Here is a 25894-nt window from a genome sequence, read left to right on the forward strand (position 1 = left end):
GGCAGTGACGGCTGCCAACTTGGGTGGCTTTGAAAGAAGACTGGACAGATTCATGGAGCAGGAGGCTCTTGTGCCTAATCCTGCTTGCTGGTCCCCAGCAGTGAGAACTGGACGCTGCACTAAATGGGCCATTGGCATGATCCAGCACCCTTCCCCTTCCAGAAATGATTCCCATAGAGCTGCATGAAGTTTCCTGTTGTCAGGCCTGAGTTGCAGTGATGACCCCTCCTTGCACCTGCAGGGCTGGCCCTCCCCTCCCTTCCTAGGCTTAGCAGATCTCACCTGAAAGGTAAGAAAGGTGCAACAAAACTGGCAGATAGGGCAGATCGTTGCTCCACGTGGCCGGAACTGGTTTTGAACTAGTTCTGTTCACATCCTCACCAGAGGCAGTGCTGGCGCAGTCTTTAGCATGTAGGACTAGGACCTGGGAACTGCAGTTTGGTAAGGGTGCTGGGAATTATAGCTCTGTGAGGGGCCTCTTAATAACTCCCAATGCCTTTGAAAAACAAAACAAAACTGCAGTTCCCAGGATTCTTGGGGGGAAGAAGCAACAATGAAAAGTGGCATAAGAGTGCTTTTAAATGTCTGGTGTGGATGTGACCACCTCTGTTTATGTAGCTGTTGATTGTGGCCATTTACTGCTGGGGCAGTAGGGCAGGCTCCCTTCATAGACGGGAGGGAACCCTCCTAATTTTGTAGGGCAGAGATGGGGAGCATCTGCTCCCCCATCCACCTCCATGTTGTGGGACTCCCTGCTCTCAGGGAAAGGGTGATAGCTCAGCGGTAGAGCACCTGCTTTGCATGCAGAAGGTCACAGGTTCAACCCCCAGTGGCATCTCAAGGTGGGGCTGGGAATGCCACCTCTCTACGGTTGCCGTATTTCAAAAAGTAAAAAGCAGGACACCCTGAAAGTTGTTGAGCTTAAGATCCAGAACAAAGTGCCGCCTTTCGGACGTATAGCAGCCCAAACCTGCTCTGAAACCCTCGGGAGCATCTGCCAGCCAGAGGCGGCCACTGTTAGTTTGGAACTCACTGTCAGGCCATTGACTGCTGTAAAATAAGTCACAATAGCAGCAACAAACAGACGTTTAGAAATTTTGAATTTGGCCCCAAAATGCCTGTTTGAGTTAGAAGTAGGTCCCATGTCTGAAAAAGTGGAAGACTCTTGGTGTAGACAGTTTTGAGTGGGAAGGACCAGGGGTCTGGCTCAGTATATGGTGGGTGGTATTAAACTAAATCTTACTCAGAGTAGATCCACTTAAGAGGTGTCTGAAGAAGTCACGAAAGCTCATCCCAAAAACAAACTTAGTTGGTCTCTAAGGTGCTACTGGAATGAATTTTTTAAAATTTTGTTTAGATCCACTTAAATTAACATGACCAAGCTAGGTCCATTAATTTCAAAGGATTTACTCTGAGTAAAACTTACTTGAATAATCACCCTATGTTCCTAACCCCCAGGAGGAGCCCGGGTTGGGCAAAGGTGCCTTAGGCTGAAAGTGGGTGACTGGTCCACAGCCTGCCTCCAAGGCTTGTTGGGATATTTATTTATTTATCTAATTCATAAATTATAAACAACTCAAAGCAGTTTACAAGAAGAATGAAACAAAAAGTTTATTGTTAAAAACAGTCATTTAAAAGATTCCAATAAAATATAATCAGAGATAAACTAAAATCAGATAAAAACGCACACCAACATTTTATATATTTGGTTAGGCTTACCTAGGCAAAAATATTTTTAGCAGGTGTAGAAAAGAGTACAATGAGGGCACCTGCCTGGCATCAATAGGCAGGGAGTTCCAAAGTTTGAGAGCCGTCACACTAAATATTGATTTCTTACAATTGCAGAAAGGGCAGCTTGCGGCACCTGTCAGCTCTGCAGGTTGAGCTGATCTGGTCGAGTGGGGGCGTGAGTAGGGTTGCCATGCATCCGGAATTCGCAAGAATGTCGGGGGAAATCCAGACGTATGGCAACCCGTGTCAGAAGTGTAGATTTTGTGTCCAGATTTTCACTTTTTGAAATATGGCAAGCCTAATATGGGGTAAGGATGCGGGTGGCGCTGTGGGTTGAACCACAGAGCCTAGGGCTTGCTGATCAGAAGATTGGCAGTTCGAATCCCCACAATGACGGGGTGAGCTCCCGTTGCTCGGTCCCTGCTCCTGCCAACCTAGCAGTTCGAAAGCACATCAACGTGCAAGTAGATCAATAGGTACCACTCTGGCGGGAAGGTAAATGGTGTTTCCGTGCGCTGCTCTGGTTCGCCAGAAGCGGCTTAGTTATGCTTGCCACATGACCCGGAAGCTGTTTGCCGGCTCCCTCGGCCAGTAAAGCGAGATGAGCGCCAAAACCCCAGAGTTGTCCGCAACTGGACCTAATGGTCAGGGGTCCCTTTACCTTTAATATGGGTTAAGGTGATCTCACAGGTAAACTGGTTCCAAGTTGCTAAGGGTTTTATATAGTAAGGTGGTGGCGGCCACTTCCTGCCATCCTGGGTGGTCTCCTTTCAGTAGAAGATGAATTGGGGTGGGGTGGGGGAACAGCCCTTTGATTCACAAAACAAATATGTGCTGGGGATGAACCTGAGCTGGAAGCATTAACTGGAGATCCAGCCTTACAAACGGAGCGTCTCTGAGCAGAGCTGTGTGTTGGCTGCAGCTTCCGCAGAAAATGGGAGATGGCATATGACGACTCTTCTGAGGTGTGTAGGGAGAGCCTTTGTTTCTGAGCATAGTAGCAGGAAAGTGTGTTTCTCCACATGCTCAGAGGCTTGCCTTTGTTTTGGAAGCGTGGAGGGGGGGGAGCTTTGCACGGCTGGTAGGCTAGAAAACCCCAGCCTCCAAAATCAGCCCAAATGATCAGCAAAGTAACGCTGGGCTGGCTGGTGTTCTCTCTCTCTCTCTCTCTCTCTCTCTCTCTCTCTCTCTCTCTCTCTCTCTCTCTCTCTCTCTGTCTCTCTCTCTCTGTCTCTCTCTCTCTCTCTCTCTCTCTCTCTCTCTCATCAGTTCTGGTCTGGACACAGGTCAGCAAGAGGCAGAGGGAGGCCACACGTGGCCCAGAGTTTGACATGCCCAGCAGTCTGTCATGGTCCTTGCCACAGGCCAGGAAATTGCAGCGGATGTGAACTTAAACAGAAGGCAATACTCCCCCCGCCCCCATTACCCCCAGCTTATCAGCTGCCCCCCAGCACCACCAGTTGTGTGTGTGGGGGGGGGGGGTTGACATCCTTAATACTGGGTGGTGCAAAGGATCCCTTTCACCTGAACCCACATTTTTCTTTAATTGGGGGGGCGGCGGCGGCACAGTTAACTGTCTGTCTGTCTGTGTCCCCCCCGACTTCCCCCCCTTTTTGTTGTGTTTTTTTTTTTTTTTTTTTTTTTTTTTAAAGTGAGCGAGTGGGGGAAGAAAGAGCAGGTTTACTAAACCAGCTGCAAGGCAGCAATTTAGCGTATGGAATCATTTACCTGATTAGAGAGTTTATTTTATAAAAATTGCTTCAGAATGGACCTACGTCCGGGGGAGGAGGAGAAATGGAGTAAGCACACCCTGGGCACGGTGGGGGCTTAAGGGTGGGGGAGCAACGGCTTAACCCTCCAGGAAAACCTTACCTGCTCATTGCCACAGTTGCAGGATAGTTTGCTCCCGTTAATTAAAAGACGATTAAGACTGGCAAGGGGGAAATATCAAAAGGAACCAGTGGGTTTGTTTCCCCCCCTGCCTCCCCTCTGAGGCAACGTAGGCGTGAGGGAGTACGTATGTTTGATTTTTAGAAAATTAAGCGGCTGAAGGTGAGGCATTCTCACAGCCGAAGTGGCTTATCCCCTCCATTCCCCACCGATTCCTTTGCTGGTAAAGGTTTTAATTTATAATGACAGCTTCTTTAAATTAGCATGGATGATTGAGAGAGAGAGAGATGGTTAAGAAAGAGGCAGGGAGGGCGGGCGTTCCTTGGGTTCCCGTCAGAAGGTATAATCAACATCCTTCAAACACAGGAGAAAAAGAGGTTTGCCACCTTCCAATGTGCACTTCCAATGGGTTGCCAGCTTGTCTGCGGCTGGGGCATGACCTGCCCAGGTATTTCAATTTCAGATCAGTTTGTTATTAAAGGTATTTCTGCCCCAGCTTTCTATTCATAAGATATCCAAGGCAACTTAAAAAAAAGGGAATCTAAGCAAGGCGACTAACATATCAAACAAAACATAAAACTGCATGCACACGAAAGCTCATACCAAGAACAAACTCAGTTGGTCTCTAAGGTGCTACTGGAAGGAATTTTCTATTTTGTTTGGAATTAAAAAGTGAGTGCATGCAGTCAAGAACAACTACCAGGAAAGATAAGCAGCCCAAAATCTCCCCCAACTGTTTTGAGTGTTGTTGTTGTTTTAAAAAGCTTGGGCACTGTTTTCTGCTCCTGGAATCGCCAAAGAAAAATAGGTTCCTGCAACTAGCCCGCTTTGTCCCGCCCCTTATGCAGAAGCCCCGCCCCTGAACCATGGAGTTAAGAGCCTGACTGTCAGGGTTAGTACAGAGCCACATGCTCTGTGAATTCGCCACAATCCAAGTTGGTGGCTAAAGTGGCCTCCTGCAGGAGCGAGTTCCGCAGTTTCACTATGTGCTGTGTGAATAAGTGTGCTAGAAACCTCTTCTGCATTTAAATAGAATCTGGGGGAGATGTTTCACAGGTGGGCCCCCCCCATTCCTCCTCATGCCCCGCGGGTCCTGCAGTTGGGTCTGTTGCAGGGATTTGTTGAAGGAGACCAAGATGGGGATGGAGTCAGGGCCGCCTCACCCAGGCCGAGAGTACGGGGCCCGAGAGTTGAGTCTGGGGAAGAGCCCGCCCGTCGGTCAGAGCGCAGCGGTGGGCTCTTCTGCTGCGCCGCGGGTTCAGGGGCAACCGAGCCGCCAAGACGCTGAGGCAGCCAGCCGGCTCCGCCCTCCTGCACACCTGGGATTGGGGAACCTGGGGGGGGGGGAGGCGGATCTTTGCACCCTGGTGCCGCATATGCTTAAGACAGCCCTGGATGGAGTGATAGCCAAACAGGGGTGGGGTGGGGAGTGGAGCTCTTTGTAAATTGCAGAGAGATAATTAATAGTTGCAGGCAGTCCACAAATTCAGCTGGGAGTCCTCCATCTCCCCCTTCCTAGGAGGCCTCTGTTCTCAAGCCCTCGTTGGAAGTTAGGAAGCTGCATTATACTGAGTCAGACTACAGGTCCATCTTGATCAGTACTGTCTACACTGACTGGCAGCAATGGCTCTCCAGGGTCTCAGGCAGGAACCTCTCCCAGCCCCACCTGAAGATGCCACTGGGGACTGAACCTTTGACCTTCAGCTTGCAAGGCAGGTGCTCTGCTCCTGAGATGCTCTACAATGGCCCCCGGCCCCCAATCTCCAGCATCCTTTTACTGCAAATTTCCCTTGAAGTAAGGTGTGGTTACATGGGGCTCTGCAGCAGGAATGGTGCCTGCTGGACTTAAATTTCTTTTAAACACACTCCATTTTATAATGTCTAGATAGTGTATAATAAAATAGGGAGATCAGTTACGACAACGGATGAAAATTAAAAGCTGTGAGGGGGGGGGACCTATGAAACAGGCACATAGAATGAGTACAGTTGCACACAGGTGAAAACATCAGAGTCCAAGAAGGCTATCAGTGGGATCTGAACACCAAGTCTAATTCCAGATTCGGCAGGATTGCGACGAGGGCTGTCTTGAAAACGATGGTTCCGCTGTGTCTGTGAAAAGGGACTGGGGGTTCTAGTCCTTGCTGAAATCTCAAATCCTTTTCACCTTTATAGCTATATTCCAGAATGAGTGGTACCAAAAGGGGGATGCAAGGGACTTCCCCTCTCCTTTCCCAGGGTGGAAGTCGTGATGTCATCTGCTGGGGCGCCAGGGTAATTGATGACCCCCCTCCTTGCTCTGACAAGCAAATTGGGTAAAAACGAGGCCTCCCTGTTTGACTAATGAGTACACAGGATCAAGCAGAGGCTAGGCACTTACTTCTTTCTTTTGATGGGGTTCCAATTTCATGCTGGCAGTTTGACTGGAACCTTCTCTTGGCTAGATGGTCTGCTAAAAGCTAAAAGTTGAATTTCAGCCAGCTGAAGGATTACCAGGGTGGGGGCACTAATAGGCAAGGGGGCGGCAGGTGGAAAGAGCTGCCAAACTTTGAAAAGCTGGTATCACTGTGTATCAAGTTCATCAGTTTTGTTGAATTAATTGAACTAAATAGTTTTAACTAGACTTTGAATAAATGTGGCAATTAATTGTTAAGTGTTTTGAATTTTATTGTGCCATTATCTTCCTTAGTGGCTCGTGCAGAAAGCTACTCTGAATAATGCTTTTCATGGGCTTCTGGGGCACAAGAGATAAGCCTATGGAACAACAACAAAAAAGTTTGGGAACCACTGAATTAGTGGGTGTTTAAAGAAGAAAGAAGTCGAGCCTGGAGGCTGACCATGGACCAGCCACAGGCCTCTCAGCCTAGCCGACCTCAGAACCTGTAATTTTATTTTTTACCTCTGAGGGTCAAGAAGATCAGCAATTCCACATGTACAAAATGCTGGTCATTGAAAGAACCATGTGCTCCACTTTAGCCTCCTTGGAGGCGGGAGAGAAATTGCAATAATACAATAAATAAACACACACACACACACACACACACACACACACACCTGCCCTGGCTGGTCTTGCACTAACCACTTATCTCCCAGATAACAAACAGAAACAAGATGGGAAGGGTGGGGAAGAAAGCAAGCCCCTACTGGGCCCCCAGCACCTCTAGCAGAAGAAGATGAAGAAGAGTTTGGATTTGATATCCTGTTTTATCGCTCCCCGAAGGAGTCTCAAAGGGGCTAACATTCTCCTTTCCCTTCCTCCCCCCACAACAAACACTCTGTGGGGTGAGTGGGGCTGAGGGACTTCAGAGAAGTGTGACTAGCAGCCCAAGGTCACCCAGCAGCTGCATGTGGAGGAGAGGGGAAGCGAACCCGGTTCACCAGATTACGAGTCTACCACTCTTAACCACTACACCACACTGGCGTAAGCACTTGGGGCTGCACACTGCCAAATTATTAAAATAGCTTTTTGTGTCCACTTTGCCCTTTACAAAATGCCCAAGGGGTAATTCTGAGGCTCGGTGGTAGAGTAGCTACTGAAAAAAAGCACTGGGGAGATCCCTACCTGAATGCTTGAGAACAGACCAACTGTCTGACTTTGTATAAGGCAGCTTCCTGTGTATGAAATTTGAAAAATGCACACATGAACAACAAAAACAGCAATAAAGGAAGGAAGCCTAGGGGCAGGTGGGACACATTACTATGCAGAATAGGGCTGCCATACGTCCAGATTTTCTGGATGTTACTGGGATTTCAAAGGCAGAATTGAGAACTATTTAGGTCCTTGGAGAAATAAAAGTGAGGTGTTGTTGTTCAGTCGTGTCCGACTCTTCGTGACCCCATGGACCAGAGCACGCCAGGCACGCCTATCTTCCACTGCCTCCCGCAGTTTGGCCAAACTCAGGCTAGTCGCTTCAAGAACACTGTCCAACAAAATGGGTGGTGCTGTGGTCTAAACCACTGAGCCTAGGGCTTGCCGATCGGAAGGTTGGTGGTTCGAATCCCCACAGTGACGGGGTGAGCTCCTGTTGCCCGGTCCCTGCTCCTGCCAACCTAGCAGTTCAAAAGCACGTCAAAGTGCAAGTAGATAAATAGGTACCACTCCGGCGGGAAGGCAAATGGTGTTTCCGTGCGCTGCTCTGGTTCGCCAGAAGCAGCTTAATCATGCTAGCCACATGACCCAGAAGCTGTACACCAGCTCCCTCAGCCAGTAAAGCGAGATGAGCGCCACAACCCCAGTGCCATCCACGACTGGACCTAACGGTCAGGGGTCCCTTTACCTTTATTAAGTAAGTAAGTAAGTAAGTAAGTAAATAAATAAATAAATAAATAAGAGGTGTGTCAGTGCACTAACAGCCCTAGCTAACTCAGAAGAGCGAGCCAAGCTGTATATTCCCATGCAAAATGTGTTGTTATGGAGGGGGAGAAGCTGGAAGCCTTTGGCTCCTCACTCAATGCTCAAAGATTTTCCAGAGGTTTTTATGTTGCTTCTGAGGGTCCCTTTTCCTTACTCCCCCCTCCATATATATATATATATATATAAAATCTCGCACCGCAGCGCAGGCTCATTTGCATGTGTATTGCGCCTACCGCCACGGGTGCCGGGGTCAATTGAAACTCGAGAAAAAGAGGAGAAATTTTATGCAAAACTGTTGATTGCATTTGTATGTAATGAAATCATCCAATATTCATCCGACGATGGGCTCTAATCTGAAAGGAGAACTGGAGGACATAAGAGTCACTGGGAAGCTGTAATGAGCTTCTGTAGTGATTAAAAAAAACCCACTTGAGCCTCCCGACAATCCAGGCCGAAAGCGCGTCTAATCAACACTGAATATAGAAGGCAGGCGATTATGGGGGCGCATCCCCCTCACCCCCCTCCCGCCCCCCCCCCTGCTCGCACTGCCGGCAGGCAAGGCGCACTGTTGAAAGATGTATGCGCCTCCTAAACTCTGACACACCACCAGCCTTGTTTGACACAAATCCAGGAAGCCTACAATCAGAGAGAGGATTCAGCCCTCCTTTACACAAAAGCAATTGCAATTGCACCGTCTCTCTCTGCCACCAGCCAGCAGCTCACAAGGAGAGCAATCACCTCTCCTTTGAAGTACAGCGTTGGGTTTTGACACTGGAGGGACTCGACTCTGGCTCAGACCCTCTCGCTGCTCCTTTCTCTCCCCACACCACCCATGCACACAACTTCTCTCTTGCTTTTCACACACACACACACACACACACACACACACACTCCTGGGACCAGAGGGTGCTTTGCAAAGGCATCACTTGAACCCAAGGCCGACGGCCGGATCCAAGCACTCATGGATACAGGGAAGAGTCACAGTTCAGGGGCAAAGCCTCTGCCTTGCATGCAGACGTGGGGCAAAGTTCAGTCCCCCAAGGGCAGCATCTGCAGGGAGGGGCTGCAGAGACCCCCTGCCTAAAAGCCTGGAGAGACTCTCCTACTTTATAAAAAAAAGAAAAAAGCATCAAACAGAACTTTGCACTTGCAAACAGCAAGGAAGGTAACGCAATGAAATTCAAAACAGTAGCAATTAAAAACAGCACGGGTGGTGCTGTGGGTTAAACCACAGAGCCTAGGGCTTGACGATCAGAAGGTCAGCGGCTCAAATCCCTGCGGTGGGGTGAGCTCCCGTCGCTTGGTCCCTGCTCCTGCCCACCTAGCAGTTCGAAAGCATGTCAAAGTACAAGTACATAAATAGGTACTGCTCCGGCGGGAAGGTCAACGGCGTTTCCATGCGCTGCTGTGGTTCGCCAGAAGCAGCTTAGTCATGCTGGCCACGTGACCCGGAAGCTGTACGCCGGCTCCCTTGGCCAGTAAAGCAAGATGAGTGCCACATCCCCAGAGCCGTCCGCAACTGGACCTAATGGTCGGGGGTCCCTTTGCCTTTACCTCTAGCAATTAATTAGACATTCAATATCGAACCAAAACTATTTGGTTCAATCAATTCAACAAAACAGATAATTGTCTGATGTTTGTTTGCACCTCCAGTGGCCCACTGCCTGGCGACCCCTTGCCTCTTAACTGAGGCCCCATGGGTCTCACTCTGCATAAAGCAGCTTCCTGTGTTCCTAGGGACACTGGTGGGTTTCTCCACCATGGGAATTTTAAACACTGACCCAGCTCAGCAGAGTTCACCAGGAAATGCTGCAGGGTGGCTTGGAGGCCTCGGGTTTTGGGGTGCAGGCTCCCTTGCAGAATTAGGATTTTAGCTTCGTGGGGGCGCCTTGATCCTGTGGCGCTTTGGGAGGCTCACGTCAAGGCAGCAACTATGAGCCTTTTATCAGTCTTGGCTGATGTTCCAGGTGCATTTCTTCGAGGCTAAGCGGGACCTCACCTGTGCCCTAGAAACCTCCAGGCAGGACTCCCCCCCCCCCGCTTTATACAAGCCTGCCCTCAAAAAGTGCTTAGAAATATGAGGTAGTAGCTAACTAAGCTCTACTGAGGGCGGATCCATTAAAATTAATGGGCCTATCCGTCCATCACGACTGTCAATTTCAGTGGGTCTACTTTGAGTAAGACTTGTTTAGACACATTTGCAATCCGTTCAAACTTCTGCTGCCGCCTGCCGGAAGTGCCGCCTCTTTTGATAAATGGATCAAGGGGAAAATGAATGGCCCCCAGTGCTTGCTTGGCTCAGCAAATTTCTTTCGGCTCAGCCTTACATTTATCAAATGAGCCCTTTCTTCCATTCTGAAACCCCGAGAAGTGCCTGCCAGTCAGTGTAAACAGTACTGAGCTAGATGAAGCATTCCAACTCAGGATATAATAGCTTCCTACAACCCTAATGCCCCCTTTGCAACAAAACTGCACACTCTTTAAAGACCTGTGGTTTCGGGGGCTGGATGTGACCCCCCTCCTGCCCTACCCCCACACGTTTCCCTACAGCCCACATTAAGAAAATTTGTGGGGTTTTAATAATTCCGTGTTTTTATTTCAACGCTGCTGCACTTGGGGAGGAGGAAGGAGCCCTGCAAGGAGCAATCTCATTCAGCCACCTCTACCTGGCTTCAGAGACACCCGCAAGCGTGCTCTACCATAAGGGGGGGGGGAAACTACAGCAGGTTTCCCATCTAGGAAACTGAGGCAGTATGGGAGCTGCAACCAGGAATCATGGGACCCAACTCAGCAGTTCAGGCTGCCCTGCCCCAAACTGCTATGGAAGTCTGCATGTAACCTTTCCTGCACTCTAACACCAGCAAGGACAAAGGATGTGTGTGTGTGGGGGGGGGTCATCGGATCACATGGAGACACTTCATAACTCCTGGGGTGCTTTATTTAATGTACAAGATTCCCATCGAGTTCGTGAAGACACCTGGCCTCTGCTTCCTCCTCCCACTCTGAAGAAGTTTGCAAGCAAGTGAAAATGGCTAGGGCGGTCAACGACAATCCAAAATGTGATTGCTCCCGGGGGTGGGGTGGGGGGGAATCCTCTTTGATCAGGCATGCTCCCTCTCTCTTGCCAAGAACCACCACTCTACGTGGTTATGTCAACCAGGTCTTAGCAGGGCTACAACCTTGTCCGTATTAATTTCATCAGCCCCAGCTGCCCTCGAAGTCGCAAACACTATTTTTCTGGCCAATGCCGAAGTCACAGGGAGGGCGGCAGGGGCGATCGCATGCCCAGCCTCCACCCAAAGAGCCTTGCACATGATGGAAGCCAAAATGCTGCAGCCACACAGGAGGCTGAGAGAATACAGTGACGGATGGAAAACTCCTCATGGTGACAGACGGCTTGAAATCTCCCATAAGCGGGCTAACCAAGCAGCTCTTTTGTCTTTGCTGCCAACAGCTTCTCCATTTCGGCTACTGTGTCTTCTGACATTTGCTGGATCTGTAGCAGGTCGAGAGCACAAGGGGGGGGGGGGAGAGTGTGAATGCAGATAACTTTTTTAAAAAAATAAAAACATTACAGACATCCAATGAAGCCGAATGTTGGTAAGTTCAGGACAGATGAAAGGACTCAGCTACACAGCTGCAAATAAAACATTTTAACTGTGTTGTAAAGTGCAACACACAAATGTGACACTAGATGGCGACAGTGAGCTATGACAAATTCAATATATTTTTCAAAACTTTTTTTTTAAAGCGTTTTTTATGTGTGTAGATTTCACCTAAGTGGTGTTTTTTTTTTTTAATCTCACACAGCTAAACTATGGAACTCATTCCCACAGGAGCAGTGATGGCCACCAACATGGATGGCTTGAAAACAGGGTTAGACAAATTCACAGGGGACAGGTTCTCACAGTGAGAAACAAGCAAGCAGGATTCAAGTGCAAAAGCAGCACTCTCCCCTCCGGAGTTCTCCCTGACAGGCTGGCTTTTGATGTGGGAGCAGGTCTGGACACGTTCCAAGGTTAAATATAATAGTAAGTAGGTAAGTAAGTAGGTAAGTGAATAATGTATTAGAAAATGGCCCATCGACCGACTAGTACCTGTTTCTCTATCAACCGGATGGTATCCTCTGACACGGAGCTTTTGGCCTTCCTGGTCTGGCTGATGGCCTTGGCGCGAACGCTCCGCAGGGATTCCTTCGCTCTGTTTGTCAGCTGCTTTGCCACAGTGACCAGGTTCTCTCTGTGCTCGCGGGTGACCCTAGTCAAACAGTAAGCAAAGGGTTCTTTGACCTCAGCTGCTCATGCACTCGCAACCTCACCGCTGGATTTCTGCAATGTATTGCATGTGCAGCTGCCCTTGGGGCTTCCCCAGAGGCAGCATCTGGTACAGAACATGGCAGCTAGGTTGATTGTGGGGGCAATTCTCATTTCATTTCATTTCTTTGTTTATTAAATTACCATACCGCCCATGATCTGAGAATCACAAGGGTGGCTTGCAGTACAAAAACACACTTGACATAGTAACAAACAAAAGCTATAACACAGTTTTAAAGGCCATAGATTGTTTAACTAACCAAAAGCCTGGGAGAAGAGGAATGTTTCTGCATGGCCCCAAAATATGTAACATCCCACAGGCGGGGAGCCACCACAGAAAAGTCCTGTTCTTGTGTTGCTACCCTCCAGGAATTCTCACGCAGGAGGCACACAAAGGACCTCAGATGAAAATCACAGGGTCCAGGTTGGTCCATATGGGGAAAGGCAGCGCTCGAGGCATCACCACAGTCCTTGCTTGCAGGATTTGCACTGGCTGACAATTTGCTACTAGGCGAAGTTCAAGGCGTTGGTACTAAACATGTAAGTTCCTATACAGCTCAGGACCAGGTTATCTGAGAGACTGCTTGCCCCTTATGCACCTAGTAGATCACTGCAGTCTCCTTCAAGTTCCAAAGACCTCAGCAGCCAACTCTGCAGTAACTCAGAGCAGGGCCTTTAGTGTGGCTGCCCCTGTCCTGTGGAATCGCGTACCAGTCGCAATGCAACAGGCACTTGCTATGTGCACTTTCAAATCCTCAGCTGGATCGATGGGTCTTTAGTGTCCTCTTTCATCGAGGGTTTTTTGTCTTGTTTTGAATGTATTTGTTGGTTGTGTGATTCAAATCCTTTCAACTGTGAGGTGGTGGTTTAGAAGGCAATTAATAAATTGCAATGATAAGATTAAGTGTAATATAAAAAAAAGGAAACGTCAGGGAAACCACTCTCAATAAATGTGTGGGCTAATTGCTACAAGGAAACCGGAGCCGGGGATTAGAAAGGTCTCTGAATGTGTACGGAGGTGCAAATTTGGTTGGCCCTGAAAACGGGGGGGGGGGGGGCCTTGAATGACAGGGGAAATCGTGCTTAGGAGATTAAATTCTATGGGAGAGGTGGAGACAAGAACGACAGGTGAGGGAGAGCACGTTACCCCGCATGGCAGCTTCCGCCAAGCTGAGGCCCTCAAGATGTCCCAGGCAATTTCTTTGCTTCCCTGCACTTGCTGGGTGTTAATGGGAGCTGTAGCCCCAAACACATGGAGGGCACCGGGTGCCTCATTTTATTTATTTAAAGCATAAAATGTATACACCACAAGTTTGTTTTAACAACAAACAAACAAAACCCAGAGCTGCTTACAAGGAAAATAAAACAATAAAATTCTCAGTAAAAACTCTTTAAAACTTTCAAAAGGTAAAACCAAAAATGACCTAAAAACTTAAAACATATGACAGCATTCTACATGTTTGGGAGGCACACACTGAAAGGAGTAAAGGCACCTGCCTGGTTTCAATAGGCAGGGAGTTCCACGGTATGTGTGCCTCAATTTCTTTCAACAACTTTGGGTGGGTGCTCAGCAAGTTTTTTTTGGGGGGGGAAGCCCTGGTAACACCCTGCAATTGGGGATAGGAAATGGGGCTACAGAGGGAGAAGCGTGGCCTTGCGACAAAGAAGGAGGCGTGAGAGTAACATTGAAACCTGCCTTCCTTCCTTCCTTCCCGCTCCTCCTGGGTCTCTTCCCTCCTCCTGTGTAATTCAAACCAGGGGATGATCTGGGAGTGTGTTAACAATCAGGCTGCTGTGCACCCAGTCAAATCCTCAGCAATTAGGAGGATAATAGCAGCCTCCTTCAGGATTGCATGGGGGGGGGAGTTGAGGGGAGGGGAGAACCGGGCAGGGAGAAGAGAAAGGGAGAAGAGAGCAGGAGGAGTTGCAGAAACCAGAGCAGGATCTTACCGGCCAAAGCAAAAATGCTGATGCTCAGCCATTCTCCGCCATGAGTGTTTGGCGGATCTCTCCTGATGTTGCCTGCACCCGAGGTGTGGGGAGAGAAGCTGATGGGGGCACCAGCTGTCCTCACCCCCAACCTCAGGCCATGCTGGCTGGTGCTGAGAATAGCTGGGAGCCCAGGTCCCTCTGCCCTTGCCTACACGCCTGTGAAATTGCTATGGTGAGCTTCCCTGAAGGCCTTCGCTGTGGAGCCCAAACTCAAAAAGCTGGATTTCCTACCACATGCAGGGAGATGGAAGATCCAAGGCGAGTGGGGAGGTTGCTTTTATTAAGGGTTCTTTGGGCTGCATCCCCACTAAGTTCTACTCAAGAGTCGCCCTTGTAGTGGGAATTATACTAGATGCTTTGACAGACAGCCAAAGAGATGTAAAAGTGTGTGTGGAAGGATATTGTTAAGATAGTCGACACTTTGATTACTCAGTCACAGGTAGGCAGCCGTGTTGGTCTGCCGTAGTCGAAACAAAATAAAAAAAAAAAAAAATTCCATAATTTCTACGTATGTATAAAGCTAAGGCGAGGGGATTCCCTTATGCAAGCCTGTGTAATTTGTAGGGCTGGGGGCTCCACTTTTGTGAGTCCCCCAGGGCCAAGTAAACATCACAATGGCATGGTTACTGAAGAAATTAGTAAGATTAATGTACTCAAGTTAGCCACGGCCATCAACTACAATGGTTCTACGCAGAGTAGGACTAACACTGTATGATATGCTCAATCTAATACCCAACATTATCCTGTCTGGTCACCTTCTCCAAGGCCACCAAAGATTACCCTCTTGATATGGGAAATTTGAAGAGTGAAATTTGGACCAGAGCCAAGACCCCTCTTGCCCAGCAGTCAGTTTCCAAAGTGGCCGGCTCCAGCATGGCCCTCCTTTGCTATTCACCCAGAGTGTCTTATTTTTGAGGTAGACTGTTCTGCAAACATAGGTTCCACTAAGTCACTTCTTTGCGCAGCATATAGATGAAACTATGAAACTCCCTCCCACAGGAGGCAGTAATGGCCACCGACCTAAGGGGTAAAGGGACCCCTGACCGTTAGGTCCAGTCGCGGACGACTCTGGGGTTGTGGCGCTCATCTCGCGTTAACGGCTAAGGGAGCCGGTGTACAGCTTCCGGGTCATGTGGCTGGCATGACTAAGCCACTTCTGGCGAACCAGAGCAGCTCACGGAAACGCCGTTTACCTTCCTGCCGGAGCGGTCCCTATTTATCTACTTGCACTTTGACGTGCTTTCGAACTGCTAGGTGGGCAGGAGCAGGGACCGAGCAACGGGAGCTCACCCTGTCGTGGGGATTCAAACCGCCAACCTTCTGATTGGCAAGCCTTAGGCTCTGTGGTGACTTTAAATGAGGATTACCCAAATTAATGGAAGATAAGACTAAGATGGCTCTGCTCTGCCTCCATGGCTCATCTTAGGTTCTTGGTTACTGTCTATCACCCATTAATCCATTGCCCATGAATCAAATCTAATCCTGTAAAAAGACTGCTTTTTGGACTCTGTAAGGTTTATTCTGTAAATTGCACACATTGCACTGTTCATTGTGCTATGCTGCTGAACAGAACCTAAGTTAAATTACATTGATGGTGGTGAAATGATTAAGCGTGTTTCAGAGGGCAGTTCTCTTTTCAGTCTGGAGGTTACTGCCCATCACCCTATTTATTTGGTGCTGTTCTAGTTACGTTGTATGCAGCCCAGGGCTCCAATTTGGAAGGAATGGTGGTACAGAAACCAAATAAATACATAAACAACCAGCTTTTATGGGCAAGTTTTGTAGTGAAACAAGGTGGGTGGGGAGGAAGAGCATCTCTCCATCAAAAACTGCCAAACCTCTTCACTGCTGGCATTGCTCAGCTCAGAAGCAAATGGCAGCTCAGTGGGCACCAGCCGTACCAAGAGCTGGAAAAGGTGTCCTGCAATGTGTCCTGGACAACAAGGCCAAGAGGCGGACTCCCTTGAGGAAGGGGATTCACAGAGACCACCTTGCCCAAAGGCATGCTGAAATCTGGAGCTGGCAGCAATCTCCTTGGCTGGGTGCCGCTGCTGAGGGAGGCCTCTCTCCAACCGCTTGGGCTGCAGTGGTAGCAGTGTGGGGAACCCAGAGAACCTCAACGCAGAGGGAGGATTACATGACAGAAAACACTCCTTCAGCTAATCCCCACAACTCCATGTAAGAAATCCAGGGTGCACAGCTAGGGTTGCCCAGGAGAGTCAGCCAGCCCCGTCGCATTCCCCCACCGGGGTCGCCAAATCAAGAGAGAACGGCTGTTGTGGTGGTCGCTTACATGGGAACTGGCACGCGAATGATCAGGCCATCCGCTTCCGGGTTCAGGTTCATGCCGCTCTCTCGTATCGCCTTGATAGCTGCAGCTGCGCTCTGCAAAAAACAGAAACAAAAAAGCCACCCTGAGATAAAAAAAGGTGGAGGGAATTAGCAAATAATTATTACCAAATGCCGGAGCTCTCCATCAATGGGAGCAATCCATCTTGACAGAACATGGAAACATTTAGTCCGCTTACCAGCAAAACCAGGAAGTTACAACAGCGCAAGCCCCTTTGATCAAAACTGGATTGCAAACTGCAGCCCCTCCCTCGTCCCCAGTACTGAGGTATCGGTGAAGTGGCTGTGGGGGGAGGGCAAGGGGGGGGTAGGCAGCTAAGGAAGGGAGGAAGAAAACCAAAACCAAAAGTGGGAAACCAAAACCATTTTGATGGTTTGAGGCAATACAGATTTTTTTTATTTTTCATTTCAGGTGAATTCCCATGGGGATGTTGGTGGAAGGAGACTCTGGACTTTGCAAGACATAGGCCAAAAGCAGATGAAAGATTCCAGGGTTTGACTCTGTGTGCCAAAGATCTCATGCAGCAGGAGCTTAGAGGCAAGAGTTAAGTCATTTTAACTCGTTCCACATTGCAACCATAGGCAAGTGTGAAAATAACGGGGATTAGCACAAGGCCTGTTTTTCACAGCTGTGGATTTTCAGGCAGGATCTGAAAGCTGCCAGCCCCATCTGCAGCCAGAGCTGGGAGGCAGGCAGGGATGAGACAAGGCACACAGCCCCTTTGACAGGCAATGTGGAGGGGGTGGCTTTGGCGTTTTTTTTGGGGGGGGGGCTATTTTTAAAATACATGCACACACACACTCACTGTGCTGTGCCCAGGCAGTCTACATACTGAACTTCAAAATCTGTATTCTACACCCTGCATAATTTGTGCAAAAGGAAGAAACGTGTCTAAATTATCACCCTCCCCCCCCCACCAACTTTTAATTGTTTTCATTTATTTTTACAAGCAACAGTCAATATTGAACAGGGCTGGGTGATATCTGGTTTTCAACACTGTGATATATCACCAGCTAAACATCATGATATACTGACAGCTCCATTCTTATTTCAGACATCATGATCTATGTAGAGGCATTGGGTGGCTTCATGGTTTTTCCTGTATGGTGATTTTTGCATAGCAAGCAAACACAAACACACACACACACACACACACAATTTGCGATATATTGCCAGGTCAAAAATTATGAAACCAATTTAACAATATGGACTTCAAACAGGTTTTGGATTATATATTGCCCAATCCTACCCACCACCAGAAGCACCAATAGTCTGTTTAATTACCTGAAACTTCTCAGCCATTTCAGTTTTTAAACAAAGGTATAATTCCACAAGTTGCCAAAGGCCTGTGACTGTTCTATTGATGTTGCAGATGTAATAAAATGATGCCAGGTTGATTGAAAAGCAGTGGGGTTTTTTTTTTTTTTGTCTCTTCTACTCTCTCAGACATGGGTTGTCAGTTTGTGCATTCTCTTTTAAAAAACAACCCACCTGTCCTGCATAATTTATTCTGGTTTCGTTAGTCAAGGGGAAAGCAAACATCATGCAAAGCACTGAAGTCAAACCTGGTGGCTGGAAATCTTATTCACCCCATATGGCTCCACAGTTTTTGCAGTAACCACCTAGACATGTGAAGCTGCCTTATGCAGGGTCAAATCCTGGCTCCATCCGGCCCAGGACCCCTCCCCTCCAGTCTTTTCCAGCTAGTCTTTGGACTACAACTCGCATCAGCCCCAGGCCAGCATTACTCACTCTTGGAGGAGAAACAGATAAAAAGACAAAAGAAGGGGAGATGGGAAGAAATGGGGTCCCTGCTGAATCCACAGCATGTTTTAGGGTCATGGAGGATGTGTGCCTTGACTCCTGCATTGCAAGGGGGGTTAGACTAGATGAACCTTTGGGTCCCTTCCAACTCTACAATCCTATGGTTCTCTGACCCTAGGAAACAGGAAGGCTTACAGAATTACAGAGCTGATCCAGTGCTGACAAGGCAGTTCACATGCTTTTCATTGTTGTCAAAGCATGGCACCAAAAGAAGGCTCTGCCCACAAGGAGCTTACAACTCTAAATGACAACAGTGTGGGAAAGGCAAGATGAATAATATCAACTGCAGTGGCCGTTATACTTAAGCCTTCACTTCAGCCAAAGGTGAGAACATAGGAAGCTGCCTTATGCTGAATCAGGCCATGGGTCCATCTAGCTCAGTACTGTCTACACTGACTGGCAGCAATGGCTCTTCAGGGCTTCAGGCAGGGAACTCTCCCAGTCCTACCAAGGCATGCTGGGATTGTTCCTGGCCCCTTGAGGGGTGCTAAGCTCCTGGGGTCACCTGGTGAATTCACGGCTGCCTTAGTTTAATCTCCTTTCTGGCTCATGCAGTTCTTAATCACTCCAAGAGCCAACCATGCAGAAGTCCATCAAGGGTTGTTTACGTACCTCTGGGAAGCTGCTCATGTTGACAAGGATGAGCTGCGGGGATTTCAGGGAGATCTGCCCAAGCTGGCTTAATGGAAACTTCCCATCCTTGGTTGCAACAGTGATGTGGTCCAGAGCCCCTGGAACAAGAGGGACATTCACGCCAAAACCATGTCAGAATCTGGGTGCTGATGGAAGCAAAGACAGCATGGAAACAGCCCAAATGCCATGCAGCTCCATGCTGGGGGTGGTTCACCTTTTCCATTGCAAGGGCTGTGCGATGTGAATGGGTGGGTGGAGAACAGCGGGGTACATTCCCACCATGCATAAGTCAGGGGGTTTGTACTCTTACATGTACACAGACACACACCTCCACTCAGGGAAGCAAGAGGCATCATCACAGTTCTGCCTCCAGAGCTGGAGGTTTCCTGGACTAAGCTATCTAAAACCAAAGGCCAACAAACACAATGTTTTTATGGCTTTTCAGTGTTTTGCTGCTGCATGGCTTTATGCTTTTGTTGCTGTAAACTGCTTTGATGATTTTTAAATGATAAAGCAGTATGCAAATATATTTATAAATAAACCAACAGTAGCAGAACAGCAAAAACAGATGCTTTTGAATTATGGTGTTGCAGGAAACTCTAATTTAGAGTCCCATGGACTGCAAGAAGATCCAACCGATCCATTATGAAGGAAATCAGCCCGGAGGGCTCACTGGAAGGACAGATCCTGAAGCTGAGGCTCCAAGACTTTGGCCACCTCATGAGAAGAGAAGACTCCCTGGAGATGTTGGGAAAGATGGAGGGCACAAGGAGAAGGGGAAGACAGAGGATGAGATGGTTGGACAGTGTTCTCAAAGCTACCAACATGAGTCTGACCAAACTGCGGGAGGCAGTGGAAGACAGGAGTGCCTGGCGTGGTCTGGTCCATGGGGTCACGAAGAGTAGGACAGGACTAAACAACAGCAGAACAGTGTGATGAAGGCAACCAAAGCCCAACACTTGTCCAAAAAAGGTCCCCACCCCTGAACTGAGGGGGTTGTTCCTTCCGATGGAGACAGTGTTTTCTGACTAGCTACTTTCTCCACCCCATTGTCTGACTACCAGCTCCTTCTCATTTTATTCCATTTTTATATGTGAGGTAGGCTGCTGTTCTTCCCTACCTTGCTAAAAGAGACCAGAGGCTAAGTAACTAATTTACACGAATTTCAACGTTTTAACCACTCTAAAATGTAAAGTGGATCTAAGGGATGTGTACAACTCCTTTCAGAGTAGTCTCACTGAAACGAATGGACATAAGTAAAGCCATGCTGCTTGATGTCACTGGATGCACACTATGCATGACTAATGCTAGATAGAACCCCGTCTGCTGAATGACTGATTATTCACTTTTTATAAAGGCAAACAGCCCACCTTCTTTTTAGGCAGGGTCCCATACAGAATGAGAACTCAATAATTGCAATTTCAGACACTTCCCTTCTGGCCCTTTGTTAATCCGCTCTTTCAATTCTTGCTCCAGAATGCTTCCGGCCAGAAAAAACTTAAGTAAGGAAGGAAGGGGTGCGTATATATTTATTTACTTCATTTACATATCCCCCTCCCCCCCAAGACCTCAAAGTGGTTTACATGGTGCTTCCCTCCTCATTTAAACCCCACAACAACTCTGTGAGGTAAGCAATGCCGAGAGGCAGTGCCTGGCACAAAGTCACAACCAGTGAGCTTCACAGCCCAGTGAGAGGATTTGAACCCTGGTCTCTCCCAGGTTCTAGCCTGACACTCCAACCACTGCACCACCACTGGTTATCTGGAAATGTTTAAATGGACGTGCTTGAACAGAAAAACCAAAACATGAAACTGAGCAGGAAGAGCTACTGTTCAAGAGGACTCACGCACTCAACTGCTGTCACAATTTTTTTCTGTGTAATTCAGCCAAGCTCTTCTTATGAAACAGCAACTCCATCAAATCAGCAAGGCAAGAACTGCTCTCGTGGCCTGAAAACATTGGTACTCCCGTCTATAGGACGCCCCCATGTATAAGACGCCCCCTATTTTGCCCCCCCCTCAAAATTTAGAAAATAGGGGGGAATTGAACTTTGGGGGAGGATTATTTGGGGGGGGGGAATGGCAAAAATTGCTCACTCGCCAGAATGCAGCACACAACCGCTCGCACCGCTTACAATTGCCGCTTTCAATCTCGGGATTGCACTTTGTTACAGCGGGTGACTGATTTTCAGCATCATCATCCCCGAATCAAGCGGCCAATTGCCACGCTTACAATCTTGGGCTCATGCCAAAAAACCATTCGCCCGTCCCCCCTCAGCACTACCCGTGTATAAGACGACCCTAAATTTTTGGGTAAAAAAAGCATGCCTTATACACGGGAAAATACGGTAAGTTCCTTCTCTGTAGAAGAAGAGAAGAAGAGTTTGGATTTGATATCCCGCTTTATCACTACCGGAAGGAGTCTCCAAGCGGCTCACATTCTCCTTTCCCTTCCTCCCCCACAACAAACCCTCTGTGAGGTGAGTGGGGCTGAGAGACTTCAGAGAAGTGTGACTAGCCCAAGGTCACCCAGCAGCTGCATGTGGAAGAATGGAAACTTGAACCCAGTTCCCCGGATAACGAGTCTACTGCTAGGAAGGGGATCCCCTTGCTTCCCGTTTTAAGCCAAAATTGCCAGTCCATCAAGATAAGTCTGGTCCTCCCCACATCTTGAGGGCAATTTCCAAGAGGCTAATTTAGTGGCAATTGCCCCTTTCCTGCCATGCTGGTAGCTGACAATTCTCCTCGTCATCACATCTGCAAATGGTTCATGTAGATGCTTCTGACATCTGCCACTCTGCAATGACTGCCTGCAGGAAGCTATTAGCAGGAAGGGATGCTTCCTGGTCAAGCTCGGGGCAAGCAAAGCATTTTTGTTAAGAACCACAAGGCAGCCATCAATTATTGTGTCTGCAGAAGAGCTCTGTGGATGTTGGGAAGCTGGGGGCTGCTGCTTCAGAGCAGGTGCTGCAAACCTGCTGGAGTGACTTACCTGGCGAGGTGCGGATGCTCAAGTTTTTGCTGAAATCCTCCTGCAGGGTTTTGACCACAGAACGCATTTTCTCATTCACCTCTTCCAAGCCAATGATCTCCTCAACAAGAGAACTGTTGATGTTCACACGAGTCTGGCCTTTCCCTTTAGCTGGAGAAGCACAAGCAATGCTGTTTATTCATTCAGAGCAGTTCTGGTTCTCAAACTTTTTTCCTCTGGGCCACACTTTCAGAATAAAAATTTGCTTGCACCACACTGAATTTTTTATTGGTGAGAAATACATTGAAAAACAAAAAGAAACAACTGCTAGCACTGCTTGATTTATAACACAGAACACAACTACTTTATAATATGATCGTGGGACATCCAAGAAGTATAAAACATAAGAACATGAATCATTCCCAAAATATAAATGAGCCTCTTGCATATGTATCTTAAGAGTGTATACAATCTCACAGTGAGGTGTAACTTGGCTTTTGCCGGGTAATCTCATTTATATTGGACAAAGACCAAACAAAATCTTGTCTCCTCATCAATACAAAAAGGCTCCCCCCCCAACCTTTCATATTTGTCAGCGTTGAAAATCCCTGTTCACAACAATATGTCATGGAGATCTGTAGAAGAATAGCAAGGCTCTTTAACAGAGGCGTGGATACTGTTTTTGGTTGTATTCCCCCCCCAAAAAATATTACTATACTATACCGGAATGTTTAAATGTTTCTTTGATTGTCCTTGAATCTACCTGAAGGAGCGTCTCCACCCCCACCGTTCAGCCCGGACACTGAGGTCCAGCTCCGAGGGCCTTCTGGTGGTTCCCTCGCTACAAGAAGCAAAGCTACAGGGAACCGGGCAGAGGGCCTTCTCGGTAGTGGCGCCCGCCCTGTGGAATGCCCTCCCAGCAGAGGTCAAAGAGATAAATAACTATCTGACATTCAGAAAATACCTGAAGGCAGCCCTGTTTAGGGAAGTTTTTAACCTGTGATATTTTAATGTATTTTAATACTCCTGATGGGTAGCAAACGCTCGGTTGCTCAGAATTCTTCAGCCAGCACGAGAAAAGAGTGCACTGAAAGCAAGTGTGGGGTACCTGCATCTCTCTGGGCACTGCTGGAACACCAGTTCCCATCATGTGTGCCCACTGGCTGTGCTGGCTGGGATGCTGGGAGCGGCACCTGGAGAGACACACACTATCCACCCCTGGTTCACAAAATACAAGAACTGCCTTTTACAGGTAGGTAGCTGTGTTGGTCTGCCATAGTCAAAACAAAATTAAAAAAATTAAAAAAACTCCTTCCAGTAGCACCTTAGAGACCAACTAAGTTTGTTCTTGGTGTGAGCTTTCGTGTGCATGCATACTTCTCCAGATACACCAAAACAGAACTGCCTTGTGAGCTCAGAGCAAGGGACCACCTAGCTCAGCTTCCTAACACTGACCAAGCCCTTGCTTGCAAAGTAAGAAAGCTGACATACCAAACCTTAAATAGTCATGGTACCATTTCGATCAGCTGTTAAGATTCTTTGTTAACCTCTTTTCATTCTCTAAGGGCAGCATGGCTTCCTCAATTTATAAAGCTCTAATAACACTAGAATATGGCAATCTATTATACACAAAAATGCCGTGGGAAATCGACCTAGAAATGCAAATTCCAGTGAAAATTGGATGGCTGTTGAAATCAGTTTCTGCAAAAAACAGGGAATCCTCATTAAAACTGAGTGATGTGGGTATCCTGAATATCTAAGGAAGTCAGTCAAGGATGCGCAGTCAAAGGTAGATATTTCCATATGTGGTGGTGTAGTGACATCATAAAACCTCTGGAGTGCTGTCTTCAAAGAAATAAGCTTGATATATAACAAAACAGTTGAAATGTCTCCTGCACTAGCAATACTTGGGCTTATGATCCAACCCTAATGATTACCTCTTAGCCTTTCTATTGACAGCTGTCTATACGGAGGTAGCCAGATGTTGGAAAACTGGCACTGGGCTGAACATCGATTCTTGGTATACCAGAGTATGGTCAACAGCATTGGCTGATAAATGACAAAGTCAAGTGGCAATGGGCAAACACAATCCCTATTCCTTTTATAACATATGTAAGATATTTATTGAATACCTAAATTGTTCAGACTGTGGCAGGAATCCACCCAACACTTGGGAAAATGTAGTGTGATCTCTTGGAGTACCATATTTTCTGGCATATAAGACGACCCCCAACTTTTCCAGTTAAAATATGGAGTTTGAGAAATACTCAACCGCAGATTCTCCACCCGGCGTATAAGACGACCCCCGACTTTTGAGAAGATTTTCCTGGATTAAAAAGTAGTCTTATACGCCAGAATATACAGTAATCAAATGAAACTTTGTAACATAGCATGACAAAAGTCTAATTTTATCAGGATATTATTTGTTGTTTACTGTTGTAACAATTTTCTCAAAATGTCTGTTCTTTACCATAAAAGATGAATAAAACATTATTTACCTGTCTGTCTATACATTTTTTAACAAACTGCACATGTTTTTCCATGAACATGTCAATATTATAACGTATCTGTTTTTTAATACAGTATGTTTTAAGTCCCTTGGAAACTTCTCTGCAAAAAAGCGACCAGTCTAATTAAAAATAACAATAAGTGACCAATCAATAACGCAACTCCCATTGAGTAGTGAGTAACGGGATCTTCCACCCACTGTCAAGGCACCAGGATTGGGGGATCAGCAGAAAACGCATTAATTGGGAAAAGTTCAGGTCCACAGACTCCCTTTCTCACCTTTGGCTTTCTTGGTAGCGAGGTGCCTGGCCTGCATCATCTGAGTGTGGGCCCAGTTATCCAGGCAGCCATGCAGCAAAAGGCCCCTCAGAGGGGCCTGCAGGGATGGCCTTGCAGTCCCCAAAGTGGAGTAACGCAGCAGGGGAGGCAACTGCCAGAGGCATCTCAGAGGCCCAGCCATGGTGTCCTGTTGAAAGCTGCCTGGAAAGAACCATTATTTCTTACCACAAAGTGCTTTAGAAAGGCAAGTAAATAACAGGTGTGGAGGGTTTTCGTTCAGTTACATTGATGTTTAATGAGCGTGCTGGGCTGGTTGCTTTTCTGTGCTGGATATTTCAGAGTTGTTGGGTGTTTAAAATTGTTTTTTTTTCCCCTGTAGGCATTGTACAGATGCCCCAAGATTAACAACTAGGGACCAATTTGTGGGAGGGGTGGGAGCAAGGAACAAGACATAAATAGCCTTGACCCCATCTTCCACTGCGACCTATCACCTTCCTACAGCTACAGTGGTACCTCTGGTTGCAAACGGGATCCGTTCCGGAGCCCCGTTCGCAACATGAGCAGAACACAACATGAAGTGCTGCGTCTGCGCATGTGCGCGGTGTGATTCTGTGCTTCTGCGCATGCACGAACCACCAAACCCAGAAGTAACCTGTTCTGGTACTTCCAGGTTCGACGTGTTCGTAACCCGTGACGAACGCAACCCGCAGCTATCATAACTAGAGGTATGGCTGTATATCTCTCCTTCTACCCATGATCCCTTCCAGTAGCATTCCATGGGGGGCCACAGGGATGGTTGCTCCGGGCACAAAATTGCAAGGAGCTGGTGCTGCCTCAATACAGCTGCATGCTTCCGTCACTGGGCTCCATGGAAAACGGCTTCACCATGTGAGCCAGGAAGTGACCTCTCCGGTCAATTAAATGACTGCAATCTCCTGGGTGATGTAGACACCGTGAAGCAGTTGAATGCGCATGCGTACTCTGCCTGTTTCCCTTCCACCAGCCCCCAACTCTGCATGGCTGCAGGCGCTGGCAATCCACGCTACGCCACTT

The 25894-nt window shown here is 47.8% G+C and overlaps 1 protein-coding gene across 1 annotated transcript; it reads right to left on the bottom strand.

Annotated features, from left to right (window-relative positions):
* Positions 1-11252: 11252 nt before the first annotated feature.
* Positions 11253-25068, bottom strand: MRRF (mitochondrial ribosome recycling factor). The gene is made up of 6 exons (XM_033137977.1): positions 24842-25068; positions 22076-22225; positions 19064-19182; positions 16571-16662; positions 12070-12229; positions 11253-11468 (listed from the first exon to the last, which is right to left on the bottom strand). Exons 1-6 carry the CDS (start codon positions 25020-25022, stop codon positions 11391-11393), a joined length of 780 nt encoding a protein of 259 aa, XP_032993868.1. The 5' UTR covers positions 25023-25068; the 3' UTR covers positions 11253-11390.
* Between the last annotated feature and the right edge of the window lie 826 nt (positions 25069-25894).

Source organism: Lacerta agilis, chromosome Z (assembly GCF_009819535.1).
Source record: "Lacerta agilis isolate rLacAgi1 chromosome Z, rLacAgi1.pri, whole genome shotgun sequence".
Classification (NCBI taxonomy): domain Eukaryota; kingdom Metazoa; phylum Chordata; class Lepidosauria; order Squamata; family Lacertidae; genus Lacerta; species Lacerta agilis.

Bases quoted from the DNA above. Each gene is read 5' to 3' on its own strand.
- MRRF (XM_033137977.1), bottom strand. From the start codon at position 25,022: ATGGCTGGGCCTCTGAGATGCCTCTGGCAGTTGCCTCCCCTGCTGCGT. The intron at 19,183-22,075 runs GTAAGTCACTCC...CTCTTGTTCCAG, and splicing joins GAGCATCCGCACCTCGCCAG to GGGCTCTGGACCACATCACT. The intron at 11,469-12,069 runs GTACTAGTCGGT...GACCTGCTACAG, and splicing joins TCCGGTTGATAGAGAAACAG to ATCCAGCAAATGTCAGAAGA.